Here is a 15,098-nt window from a genome sequence, read left to right as displayed (position 1 = left end):
TGACCTGAAACTCCAAAACATTTAAACTTTCAAGTTGGATTAATAGTCATTAAGATTACTGATAAAATTAATTCTCTTATGAAATGTGTTTTTTTATATTTTTTTGAAAAAGGAAAAAAAAAGCTACGAACATTTTATAATTAAGACATATGCTTGACATCCTAAAAAAAAAAAAATCTCAGTAGTCTCATGAATATATCATAGGGGGGGATCGAATACGGAAGTTGAGACTGACACTCAATCTTTGGATGCACCATGGCCCCGGGTTTTCCACGACTAACATTTTATAATTAAGATATATGCTCAATAGGTAGCATCCTTTAAGACGATCCTAATCTATTTAAATAGTAATTATCATTGGACAATCATGATCAAATGAAGGAAAATAATCTAAGAGATAGGACGAACTGTGTACTTAAGTCAACACCAAGACTCTGCATCTTCAAAAGTTCATCTCTCCCTAAAAAGGACAGCAAGAACACAATCTCGTTCAAAGGCTTCTTGTCGTTGCCATTTCTGGATTTTTCCGATCGAAAGAAATCGACTCCAGCCAGCCACCTCTGGTGATGAACACCCAACACGGATTAGAATTAATTCTCAAAGAAAATCATCAAGTTTGGAACACCAAGTATCAGCTCTCAAGTCATCCTGATCAGGTGCAGAGCTCTTCTTGATTGTTTGGAGCGTTGCTGCTGCCTCGAGCTTGCAGGCTCTCGACCTTCTTCCGCAGCTCCTTTTCCTGTTCCCTGAGCTGGTCGTTCTCGAGGAGAACCTCGTCGCGCTCTCTCAGAGCGTGGTTCAAGTCGTCGAGAAGCCGGCAGTTAGCTGACCGGAGACACACCGCCTGCGACCACAGCTCAGTAAGCTGCCTCTTCTTTCGCATCCGCGATCGGCGCGCCGACTCCCGGTTCGACATCATCCTCCTCTTCCGCCTCTCCTCCGCAAGGCTCAGCTTTTTCTGCTCTCCCTCCTCCACCGCCAGAAAACCAGAGTTCGGAAGTCTGAGTTCCTGCGTCAATGGCAGGCTTTGGACTTGGCTCTGAGAGTGGCAGCCAAAGAGAGTGCCACCGGCCAAGTGGAAACAGGGGACGACGCTACTGCTCTGAGGCATGAAATATGTGAGGCTCGAAGGCGAGAGGCATCTCATGGCGGCAAGCTTTGGATGTGGCTTATTGAAGTTGAAGGAATCTTGAGGACAATTTATAGAGTGGAGAGACCAAGACGATAAAGACGTCTCAACGATACCATCAGCACTTTGTCCTCCATGAAGGCTCTCAATGTAAAGATGATCATACAGTAGTGATCTTGATTCAGTGGATTGTTCTGTGTGTTGATGATCTTTAATTAACAAGTCGAACGATTTCTTTCACTTCAAAAAAAATGTCTACGAATCACTTTCAAGCCGTGGCGTTCAGGATTTTGTTGTCACAACTTTAGATTTATCATCAGAAAAAGGAAGCCAAATTATTTTACTCTGGATGGTGGACGATGCTCGCCATGATCATGGGCTAAAACACAAAAGCATGGTTATCGCTTTCGTGCATTGGATCATTGAGCACGGAGTCGAAAGAGAAAATAAAAAAAAAAAAAAGAAAAGTGAGAGGATTGCTGGATTATTAGCTTATTGAGCACTTTCCTCTTTCCTCAAAGAGAGGATAATACTGTCAATTATCAGGCATCCACTGCCCTGGTTCTGAAAGGAATGGATAATTAGGTAGCCAAAAGTGCCCTGACTAAACCTCATTTAATTCGGTTTAATCAATCTTTTGTTCATCTCAGTAAATCACCTCAAACTAATGCTGGATCCTTTTCTTCCAGATAGACGTGTTTAGATGCCGATTAGCTTTATGAAATGCAAGTTCCACTTTACCACATGCACGTCAACATTCTCATCATGTCCCAGGCAAACAATTTGCTGTGTAGCTTAGCATTATGATTAAATTATTCATTTTGTTGACATTTGATCTGTTTAACTTTCGAGTTTGCTCAGCAGTAATGTAGGACGAGTGAATCAGTTTTACCACAGTCGGTTTTTGTCATTATTCATCATTAGTAGATCGGATTGAGAATCCTTCCAAATACAAGGAGAATCCAATGCAGGGTAAAAGATCAATCTCAGAATCTTTTGATTCATTACAAGACAGGAAAATCTTAGAATTGGCTTGATTTGATGCAGACCAAAGTGTGCTTCCATTGTCCTCCAACACATGAGCTTTTGTCTTGTTCTCAGACACCACAATCTTCTTTATCACTCTCCTTTTGACTCTGCCACTTGCCTCCTTTTGTTCTATGATCGTCTCTCTGCTTCCATTTTCAGTTTATACTCTCGTCGATCGGATCAGTTTGTCCTTTTGTGTTTTATGAAACCATGCCTGATTTTCTGTTGGCTCATCAAGTATTCCCATTGACTAATGTGTCCAACAGGAACAGAAAACCTCAAGTTTGTGCAGGGCCGTCAATGAGTCAAGTCGAGTAAAGCTTTGTAGCGTCTAAGTTTGTTCGACAAGGTAATCGAGTCAAGTCAATCCGAATCTAAAATAAATTAAATACTTTACGACAAACAAGTGAAGAGAATAAAAGCTCCTATCAAACTCTGCCTGCCATGCAGGAACAGAGCAGGCAAATCAACTTTGGCAAAGGTTGCATTACAATAAATCTCCCCTTTATTGCACTCACAGCTTGGGTTAAGATTTGTGTCCCAAGTGTAAGTGTAAAGATTATATCTCTTCTAAACTTAATACCTTCAACAGAAACTATCATATTTTATCTTCGCGGAGGTTGAGATCAGAGAGAGCATCATGAATGGATGAAAGTAGTATACTCATATTTATCGACTCAAGCAAGCAAGCAAGCTCCATCTTCTTCTCCTACATCTAACAAGTTTTATTCAGTATTTTTAAGGTATTAATGTTGATTACTGCCGTGGAACGTACAAGAAGTTGCATCATCATGAAAGCAATCCCAAATTGGCTCCACTAGCAACCCACAACCTCAACTTTCCTTCCTCTCATTCGTACTCATATATCCTTTTTAGTGATGTGATGTGTTCAGGCAGCCCAATGGGATGGCCTCTTCGAGGATAAATTAATGAATTAAATTTGCTTGCCTACCTCCAATAATTAATCTCCCATTCTTCCACTGGACAAAAAGAGTTAATACATCACCAAAAAGAATAAAGCTATCTGTTTGGGCTTGCTTTAGTGGAAGAAGACCAGATGATCGATTAATTAGGGAATGATTAACAAGCTTTGTCTGATAAAAGTTGGCAATTAATTAGTGGACTGACAAAATCACACGCATGCAATGCAATGCAAGAACAGCAGCAGATATATACTGATCGATGTTGCTGCACTGAGAAAAATAATGTGGGTGATAAAGCTCGATTAGCCACCAGGATTAAACAAATATATATGTATATGCTGCGATGCATGCACTGTCAATGGAGCGATTGGGACAGGAAGGAGCAAGTCCGAGACGCTTCTTCTTCCTCAGCTTTGTTCTCGGTTGCCGATCGAATTACTGGAATGGAATGGAATGCTCTTAATTAGCTTCTCGACTGCACCTACCTACCTTCTTAATTATACATACAGTACCACCAACTTCGTCTACTTGCTTGCTTTTGCAAATGGAAGGTTGCTATCTGATTTGATTTTTGCACCAATTAAATACTTATTCAAAGTTTAATTTTGAGTTGGAAATTGAATCATCCTCGAAAGCAACTAGTCGATCGATAGGATGATGATGCCATCGTCACCGTGAGCTAGCTAGGCCATTGCGGGGAAGGGGGCCATGGCTTAGTGAAGGCAAGCAAAATTGCACAATTCCTACTTTTCTAAGAAAACCACACATACAATAATACTTAAGCCAACCAAACCATGATTGCTTCGAACAAATAATTAATTGATACAATCAGTGTTCTAGGTTAATTAACCATCCTTATAACTACTACTTTAGAATGAGATCAGGTCTTACTAAGTGGCAATTGTATGTATATCTAATTGAAATTTAATTTAAAATTTTTCCTTCAATTGAATCAAATTAAATCGATTTCCATTTTTCAAAAAATAAATATTGAAAACATTTCCCATAAACAAATTCATGAAATTTCATAATCCATTACTCTTCAGCAAAAGGTGGAATCCGCCACCCCAGCAGCCTCACACGGTTGATCCCACGATCATCTATAAAGAAGTAAATCAGGAAGCTGTAATTGACGACTATAGAGGAGGGCACTGTCTCGATTTTATTGAGATTCTACCCTTCCTCACTTTAACAAATCTGTCCCGCATAATCCATCACTCAACTTGCTTTGCAGAATTGATCGTCGTGCAATTTACTCCTCCAAAGCAAATTTTATAATGGGCAAAAATCAAAGGGGCGTTCATTTTTATTGAAATCATATATCAAAGGAAAACTAGACCAGACGTAGCCCTTCGAATTCTCCTTACTACTTCAAAATGCCTCGCTCGTTCATTCTATCTCGTCTTCCTTAATTAACTCCACTATACTACCTACCTGTCATCTCCTCAGCTTTCTCTCTGTGTTAGGTATGTTTGCATTTTTATGACGTTTTAGAGTTTGGTGTTTGTCAAGGTTTGGGACTCCACTTTTGCTCTGGATCGTCTTTGTCGATCAACTCCATCGCTTGCTGCAATCTCATCTTCCTATCTATTGTTGAAGGTATATTTGTAGTTTAGGATAAGTTTAGGGTTTAGTGTTTGTTAAGCTTCAGGATTCACTTGATGATTTACAGTATCAGATGAGGTCCAAAGTTCAGAATGATTCAGGGTTTAGGATCTGTATATTACCTTACTATATCGGAGTCCATATCTACTTCATCCTTTGTAGCTTCAAGTTATAGTGTAGTTGTAGCAACAATTGAGTCATAGCTACTACAAGGTTGAGAGTTTAGTCTAGTTGTAGCAGCTATTGATCCATAATTGCTACAAGGTTCACTTCCAGTCTAGTTGTAGTAGCTATTGATCCTTAATTGCTATAATATTGTATCCTCATCAGAACTAGCTCATATATTATGCTATTGTTCAAAACTAACATATCAATGTTTCACTAAGATATCAAGTATTTATTTTACAGAATTAAATGATGTATAGTGCTCTAACCTCCGAAGGAAGCTCTTCCTACAAAAGCTCTATTTCTCATGCATATCGTAAGAAAATACAATGGAAAAGTAACGTCAACCAATTTAAGTCTTTCATATCATCAATACAACCTAATGACAAAATATGGAGTTGATAAGTAGAAGTTCATTTGCTTGAGTCCTAGATATACTAGATAATTCAAATATCAGAGGCCTTGTACAAAATATGTTTAATAATTAGAATTATCAAGCTAAGTGTTTCATCTTTCAAAATCAAAAGATTAGATTTGCAAGAAAAGATCTTGCACTGATCCTAAGACTTCCAAACCATGGAGATGAAGTTCCTTTATATTTAGATGTCGGCTCCACCCACTCTGCCTTCAACATTTCATAGATCATAATTGTTCAAAGCAGGAACTAGAGAAAAAACTGATGAGCATCAGTAAACAACCATTGCCTCAAATCTGATCTTCTATTGTGTCAACTTTTTATTTTATATTTTTTTATTTGCATATTATTTTCTACTTCTAAACGTGTATCTAAATTACAATACTATTACTAATTGATTGTGTAGATGATTTTAACAATTTAGATTAATATAATTGATATAAGACTTTTTAAGATTATATGACTCCATAGATGGAGGCCATTGTTATGATGCTATTATTGAAGCCCAAGCCAGAGGGCCTTGAGGGAAAACCAAAATCCTATGTCGAAAGGATTTGCACAACTCTTGACTATAAGTTATTATATTTTAACTTCATTCAAAATTTATAACCATTCTTATTGTACGTATTGCAGGTTTGGATGTATGAACATATAAGAATCATAGAGTTATACAAATTGATGATCAAATAGTAAGATGTTAGGACTGATAGAATCATCATATCTCCACAATGGTATAATATTATTCACTTTGGACCTAAACTTTTATGGTTTTATTTTTGGATTTTACCCAAAAGGACTTATACCAATGGAGGTATCTTTCATCTTATAAATCTATCATCTTCTTTATGTATTTTCAATGTGAGACTTTGATTGTAATCCCAATAATCCTTCCCTTTAACGTCAAATCTCTTGACCTACCAAGCCCTTCTTGCCTCGATGTTCGATCCTCATCTTCTTTATGTATTTCAATGTGGGACTTTGATTGTAATCCCAATAATCCTTCCCTTTAACGTCAGATCTCTTGATCTACCAAGCCCTTCTTGCCTCGATATTCGATCCTCTTGATGCTTTAAGACTGTCTAGTATTCGGTCCTTCTACCATTATCCCCATAGTCCAGGCCTCCTGTATCTCCTTCATTTTTTCTGAGGTTCCTCAAATGACTCCACATAAATCATAGCTTTGATACCAATTGTTAGGACCGATAGAATTAACATATCTCTATATATATATAATGGTATGATATTGTTCACTTTAGGCCTAAGTCCTCATATTTTTATTTTTAAGATTTACCCAAAATACCTCATACCAATGGAGATATCTTCCATTTTACATGCTCATGATCTCCATGTATTTTCAATATGGGACTTTGATTGTAATCCCAACATAAGAGAACTTATTGATTTGTTAGAGAGGAGTGTTAGTAATAGTGAAATTTGTATTATTGAGAAGGACAAGACTATAATTGAAAAGGATAGAATCATAGCTAAAAAGGGCATTAAAATAGTAGAGCTTTAAACTTTGTTGCAGAGCAAAGTATCAGAAGAGCCCCTGCTTAGGATAAAGAAGTCTTAGGGTCCAATCCACCAAGAAATACAAGGATAAAGAGGTTTGCTAGAAAGAGTGTTGGGGGACTACCAACTATTATTTTTGAACAAGCACCCAAAAGAAAGAGAGTTGATAGTAAGCAAACTACTACAATTCTTATGCCTGCACATGAGACAACTAAGGTGAAAAAGAAAGGGAAGGATATTGTTTAGCATGAAGAACTAGAAGCCCCTGTCCCATTGAACAAATCTATCACAATTTCATCAAATCAATGTTATGTTGATATTGACAGTCTAAAATCCAAAGTCTTAAAAATATGGTTGACTGTAGTTAAGTCTTTTATTGTTAATTTCTTAATGATATATTTGTCTTGTCTTTGTTCAGCAAGCAAAAACATATTTTAAGAATAATAAAAATGTTGTGATAGCAGATGCATTATTGAAGCTCAGTCAATTAAAATGGATTAGTTGGTTTTAAAGTTGCATAAGTATGTATTATTAAGACAAGAATGAGTAATTTGTTTGTCTTTTTAAGTGTATTGTTAAGAGAAGGATAAGTAGTTTTCAATATGTACATGTTGTATTGAGAATAACATACTAAATGTTAAATTTTTCTATCATCAGTGAAAATTTGTTAGAACCACTTACATGTTTAAAACTTGATATAACATATAGAATTTCCATAACTGCTACAAATGTAGCAACTCTGAATATTATTTTATGATAGTGATAGTTTTCTTCTTTATTTTATAATTTATCATATTGTTTTATATGCTAAGTAATTGATGCTTAATTTGTTTATGTAGGGCTACAATGCTTCCAGTATGGTCCAACTCAACTTTCGTGTTATATATGAACTCTTTCATGATAATATTTAATAGGATACAATACACCCATAGTGATTGTACAAATTCATATTTTATAATTATAGCAAATAAAGCCAAAACCTCTTACACGCCATACTATTTATTCATATTTTGTGGGGTTGAGTTTGCTGTAAATATTTTACTAACTGAACTAAAGTTATTTTCTCTTACATATATTCCACTTATAATTGTCTTTTTTTACACATAACTTATTTTCAGTAATGTATGCTCAAGCATTTCAACAAACTACAAAAATTGATGAAGAGAAGATATATTCTGCCTTCTTAATAATCAAGATGATTTATAGACCTTGAGGAAGGTCAATTTATTCACTATAACTCTCTCGACTTTACACAGTATTGCACTTCTATTTTTGATAAAATTGTAAGTACTCAATTATTGATTCTATTACAATAAGCTCTTGGTATGTATTGATTACTAATGCCATTCATTTGTAGGTGTCATTTTTTAAGAATATACATGTGTCATACTTTGACAACTGACATCCAAGGTTAGTAGTTAGTTTGTCACGAGAGTTTACTGGGAAACAAGTCAAGGGCCCAACACAAGTTCAATCGTAAGTATTTATTTAGGTTTTATATTAACGATTGCAATTAGATTCTATAAAGTTAAAAAACTTTATCTTGCAAGTTAGATTGTGCATTATTTATGATGCGCTATGCCGAGAGTTTAATGTTATGTAGACTAACTCGGTTCCGACAATATGTAATGAAAGCTTATAGATTTATGGTTGGACACAAAATTATGACAGATACAAACTAGGTAGGGAACCTTTGATATAAAATGATAAACTAATATTTTTTGATCTCTACAAGATCAATGTGGGGTTTTTTTGTTTGTATGTTTGTAAAACACAATTTGATGTTGTTGTATGATATACTATTCTCATGATGCATGTAGGAATATTTGTGTTTGAGTTTTGGTTATATTAAGTTTGAGCTGAACAATTCATTATTTTTGTTTCAAATTATAGTTTTATGATCAGTTTGGCAGTTTGGTGATTTACAATTTAGAATTTTATTTTTACAATTTTAGAATTACATATTCATGATGTACAGTTTCATGATGCTCAATAATTTGAAGATTTATAGTTTTAGAGATTTATTTTACAGTTTCAGAGAGTTTTGTATAGGTATAGTTTTAATGTCTTAACAGGTTAGTTATACAATTTTAGAGAATTTCAAGTATTCACAGTTTTAAAGTTTCACACATTCATTTTACAATTTTAAAAAACTTCAAATATTCATAGTTTCAGTGATTGATAGATTTACTTTATCATTTCAAATCCTGATACATTACAAGATTTGTAGCTTCAATATTTATAGTTAAATATTTGCTATTTTCAGAATTATGATAATGAGATTCATACATTCAGTTGCAACTCATGTTGTAGCAGCTACAAAATCGAAATTACTATAATATTTTAGCAACTACAATTCACACTACATATACATTGTAACAACTATAAAACCATAGCTGCTACAAAGTTATTCATACTACATACATATTATAGTTACATAATTGTAGCTGTTACAATGCGAATTTAACATATTCACCTAACATTCACATTGCAGTAGTTACAATTTTGTAACTGCTACAACATTAACTCGACCTATTCACCAACATTCACATTGTAGCAACGAATTTGAACTGTTCACCTAATATTCACGTTGTACAGCTATGAAACTTTATAGCTGCTACAATGTTGCAGCAGCTATGTAACTATAGTTGTTACACCGTGAATTTGATTTGTTCATTTAATATTTACATTGTAATAACTATGAAATCATAGTTACTACAACACAAACTTATCTGTTTAACATGATTCACATTGTAGCAGCTATGAAATCGTAGATGCTATAACTTTATAATAGCTACAATTTTCATAGCTGCTACAATGTGAACTTGACTTATTCATACAATATTTACGTTATAATAGTTACGAAATCATAGCTACTATACATGGACTTTCATGTTCAACAACATCCACGTTGTAGCAGCTACGAAACCATAATTAGAGCTGAGTATTCGGTTAAAACTAAATCAAACCTAATTGAATTAGTCAAAATCGAACCGAACCAAATTTTTTAAAACTAATCGAACCGATCGAATTTTCAAATAAAAATCGAACAAACGAAACCGATAAAATATCGATTAATTTGATTTTCGACCAAATTAATCAAAATAATTAAAAAATTTTAAATATTATAAAAACTTTATCAATTAGTTAGGAATTTATAAGTTTACTAATTTAAGAATTTATAAATTATTATTTTTGATTAATTTGATTTATTCGATTTAACCGAATAAGAAATTTGAAAACCAAAATCGAATCGAATTAACTAATTTTTTTAAAAAAAATAATTGAAATTCTGAAATAACTAAATTGAATTTTTAAATTCGGTCGGTTTGATTGGTTTATTCTGTTTAATCGAATTTTTACTCACCCCTAACCGTAACTGCTATAACATGGACTTGTCATGTTCAACAACATTCATGTTGATCAATATTCATGTTGTAGAAGTAGAGCTGTCAAACCGGCCAACTCATGATGGGGTGAGTCGACCTATCAGAAATTCATGATATGGCGGGGTGGGCCAGGCCGACCCACCAACTTGGTGGATTGCAAAATTTCCAATTCAACCCAACTTATGGCAGATTGTGGGTTAGAAGGGCCAACTCACAGACCTGTCAAAAAATAAAAATATAAAAAATTTTAAAAATTTTAAATTTGGATTATAATTTAAACGAGTTAAGTTAAAATTTTTAAGTTTGGATTGCGGTTTAGACTGGTCAAGCCCACTAATTCATTGAATTTTCTTCTTTAATTTTAAATTTTGAAAAAAAATAAATTTTCTCAATCCGCGGGCCAACCCACGCGTGTTGTAGGCCGACCCACGTGGATCATGGGTCTAGGCGGGTCGATCCACTTGAACTCACCTTAAAATGGGTTGATAAAATTTCAATCCAACCCGCTTAAATTGTTCAACAGCGGGTCAACCCGACGAACCTAATCCAAATTGACGGCTCTATGTAGTAGTTATGAAACTGTAGCAGCGCTACCACACAGACTTATCCTATTCAATAACATTCATGTTATAGCAACTACGGTTTCATAGATATTACAATGTAAACTTAACCTGTTCACACAACATTTATATTATAGCAGCTACGATTCCATAATTGCTATAACACTTAATTGTAACTTCGATATTATAAACATATCATGAAAATAATAAAAATTAAAATCAAGAAATTGTCAAACAAATTATGTAACTGTAAATGAAACATTGTAAATATTTAAATTATCATGAAACTATAAGTCTGTCAATAAATATGAATATTATAAATGTATAATAGTCTCATAAATTATTGTAAATGTATGAGTCTGCCAATTTATATATACCAAATATGTATTTATATCTTTTAAACCTCATACAAAATGCATAAAAGTCTATTTTAACCATCATGTATTCAAATTGATGGAGGATTCCTACAAGATTGACGATTATGACTTAGAAATGAACACCTTATACACATTTTATAAATCTTACCACTGTGTCTACTTTCAATGTGCGTCTTTCGTTGTCTTCCTAGTTGTACATGACACCTGAGAGCAACTAGGGATTAGTGGGTCAACATATTCAATACTCCTTATTTCTAGTTCCATGGATAACATCACTGTATGTGATTCTATAGTATGATATCAAATAGTAATTTTCACACTAGTTGTAAGAATCTTGATAAGTATGCTCAATTGCACATATTGCATGAGAACATGGGAAACCATAAACGTTGAACTTACGACAATTACAATATCTCCCCAACAAATCAATAACATAAATTTCATTATAGGTGCTTACTTGGAATGTTGTATTGGAACAAGGGTGAATACTATAACACATGCCTCAACCGCTAAAATTTTTTAGTAGATCTTCAATATAAAGAGTCATCTTAGTTGATAAATTTTCACCAATCTTCCTGTGTAAATGAAACCATTTATATAACTTTCTCTTAGTGTACTCTATCATGCAACATTGGTAATTCACGTGTGGGCTTCAGGATTGCATTTATGCACTTTGAACCGTTAGTAAATAACATGTGGTACCTAGTCCAAGAAAGTAGACATTAGTGCATTTCTCTTCTCCACTTTGGCAACCCACTCATAGCTCTTAGGGTCGTACAACCTCATCTTATCCATGCACTCATTATAAGTTAATTCAGTGCATGTATGTGTTGCTGCCATAGCAACTTTCCAAGTTTTTTTATCTTTACAATCTAATACTAAGTTCTTGGACCGGTGCACAAGATAGTAACTATGGTGTGACTCTGGAAATATATCTTTAACATCATGTATTATGCCAGAATTTTAATCAGTTATAATTGATATGCATTTATCCCCTATCTCATTTCAAAGTTTGGACAAGAACCATTCCCAAGCAAGCCCGCTCTCAATTTCTACAACTGCAAAAGTAATTGGGAATAATCAATAGGACTTGTCAATGCCAATTGTCATTATAAGAACACCAAGATACTTTCCTGTAAGGTGGCAGACATCAATACCAATACTTGAATGTAAGAATTCAACAAATACACTCATACAAGTCCCAATAGACTAGAAAACATGCTGAAAATGACTATCATGTGTGGACCTTACATGCACCAGCGTCGAATTTTCTCCAACTTTAATTTTCTAGCAAATGCATAATGATCATTATACGATTCATCATAATCCCTATGTACATTAATCATTGCTTGGAGTTTGGCTCATAAAGCTTTCTAGTATCCCTATGTACATTAATCAATTGCTTGGAGTTTGGCTCTTAAAACTTTTTAGTATGATATTGTCACTTCAAATCTTTTCTAAATGTCTACTATAATCATCTTTAGAGTATACTTTTCATTAGTCATCACTTGTTCTTGAATCTCACTGGCAACTCAAGAACTAGTGCAGTTTGTAGTCTTAACCTTTCATAGATAATAAGCATGCGTGCAATTTGTTAAATATAATGATTTGAAATTTTCTAGGCCATCTAGCAATAATTCTCGAAGAATAAGGTTAACCTTGCAAACATAGTTCATTTTATAACTTCTTGTCTCCATGTGTTTGATCACAAAGTCTTTAAATATCACATAATCCTTTAAATCTTTTTTCCATTAGAGAGCACTTAATCAACTTTTGGTGATTTTCCATTGCTCTCCTTATCTTCGACAACCACATCCATTATGAAAGTGTCATCGGCTATGTAAGGTTGGATTGCCATCTCAATTAAGTTTGGCTCATTTAGATTAAAACTTTCATACTAATATCATATGCATAGAAATCAATAGTGTTGAGTGATCATTTTTAAAATGCTTAAATACACACTGATCTTCATCTACTAAGGACACAATTAAAATAATCTCAACTTGCTTTTAAATCATATGCTACCTCAACTAGCTAATACGATAATTCATCTTCGTCTTGTGCTATAATATTAAGGTCAAATTTTGGTGGATTGGAATACAATGCAGTGTCCTGTACCTTTTGTGCTTCTAGCTTACAATGACGTCCTTAATTTATGCTTTACCTAGTGGATGAGGAAGACACTCCCTGTTGTTCGAAACTCTTAATATAAGAAAAAACATCAATAGAAACGGGTGAATCCTTGAAAACAAATAAAGTGAGTTAAAAAAGAAAATAATATAAAATTATTTAAGAACAACAAATAATTTAGCTACTACTAGTTTAGTCCTAGTCTTGGTTAGAGGTTATTGTTTATAATCTTGATTATCTGTTTAAGATTATAATGATAACCTTATTTGGTTTAGATTATGATTGATTCTCAAGTAATGCAGTATCACTGCCACATCAGCAAATATGTTATAACCTAGTAATGTGATTACCTTGTATAGCAGCCTAAGATTTTCTACAATTTCAAAGGTTAATGAATTTTTTTTCATGATTACCCTTCGATTTTAAAACTGAATTAATTGAAATGTATTATGATACTTAATTGAAATTGAGTTAATTAATTCAATAAATTTTAATTTAAATACTTATAAATTTAAAAGCGATAATTTATTTTAAATTTTTAAAAATAAAATTAATAAATTATATTTATTTAATAAATTATTTTATTAAAATAATTATTTTAATAAATTATTTTATTAATATATATAAATTTATTTTAAATTTTAAAAAAATAAAATTCATGAATTATATATATATTAATTTAATAATATATTTTATTAAAATAAAATTAATGAATTATTTTATTAAAATAAAATTAATGAATTATATTTATTAATTTAATGAATTATTTTATTAAAATAATTATTTTATTAAAACATTTATAAATTTATTTTAAATTTTAAAAAATAAAATTAATGAATTATATTTATTAATTTAATAAATTATTTTATTAAAATAATTATTTTAATGAATTAATTTTATTAATATATATAAATTTATTTTAAATTTTAAGAATTAAATTAATAAATTTTATTTATTAATTTAATGAATTATTTTATTAAAATAATTATTTTAATAAATTATTTTATTAAAAATATATAAATTTATTTTAATTTTATAAAAATTATAAATAAATTATCTTTATTTGTTATATATTACTAATTTATTATCATCATTAATATTAATATTATTAATTTAATTTAATTTATTCTAAAAATAAATTTAATCAAGGGCAATATAGTAATATTAAATTGATTATATTTTTTTCTAAATAAATAAGTTGAACCAAATAATATTAGATTATATTTTATATTCTACAATTTTATTTATGTGATTATTTATTAATCACATAATTAATATTATGATAATTTAAATCAAATGTATCTTAAAATTTAGTGTTATATATGAGAATACAATATAGATGAACAAGGAAAAATAAGATTTGATTTGTATGAAAAAGGAGGCCTCATTGATCTTTTTTCCCTTTACAGTTTTCTCATTTCTTCTATTCTGCATTGTGGATCCACCACCTTAGCGGCCCCACACGGTCGACTTCACGATCATCTGTGAGGAGATAAATTGAGAAAGTGCAGTTGGTTACGACATTTCTTCTAATGAGCATGTGGGGTGCTCAAATAATGCTCAATATAAGTCAACGATTTTGACATTTATCATATTCTTTATTGGCTTGGATTTGTTGACCAAATCTACTAAGAATGAATCTTATATCATACAATATAGATGAACAAGGAAGAATAAGATATGATTCGTATGAAAAAGGACGCCTCATTGATTTTTTTTCTTATTTCTTCTAACGAGCTTGTGGGGTGGTCAAATAATGATCAATCTTAGTCAACGACTTTGACATTTGTCATATTCTTTATTGGCTCGGATTTGTTGACCAAATCTACTAAGAATGTCTGACATGGCACCTCCCTGAGCATTT

The 15,098-nt window shown here is 32.4% G+C and overlaps 1 protein-coding gene across 1 annotated transcript; it reads right to left on the bottom strand.

The window, feature by feature from the left end:
• Positions 1 to 646: 646 nt before the first annotated feature.
• LOC141814147 (basic leucine zipper 43-like) lies at positions 647 to 1,278 on the bottom strand. The gene has a single exon (XM_074702107.1). It carries the CDS (start codon positions 1,145 to 1,147, stop codon positions 653 to 655), a length of 495 nt encoding a protein of 164 aa, XP_074558208.1. The 5' UTR covers positions 1,148 to 1,278; the 3' UTR covers positions 647 to 652.
• Between the last annotated feature and the right edge of the window lie 13,820 nt (positions 1,279 to 15,098).

This window comes from Curcuma longa, chromosome 21, assembly GCF_044706935.1.
Source record: "Curcuma longa cultivar G26 ecotype Majalengka, Jawa Barat chromosome 21, ITB_CL_G26_1.1, whole genome shotgun sequence".
In the NCBI taxonomy this organism is placed as follows: domain Eukaryota; kingdom Viridiplantae; phylum Streptophyta; class Magnoliopsida; order Zingiberales; family Zingiberaceae; genus Curcuma; species Curcuma longa.
Note: the sequence above shows the minus strand (reverse complement) of the source record. Positions and strands in the feature narration are given on the sequence as shown.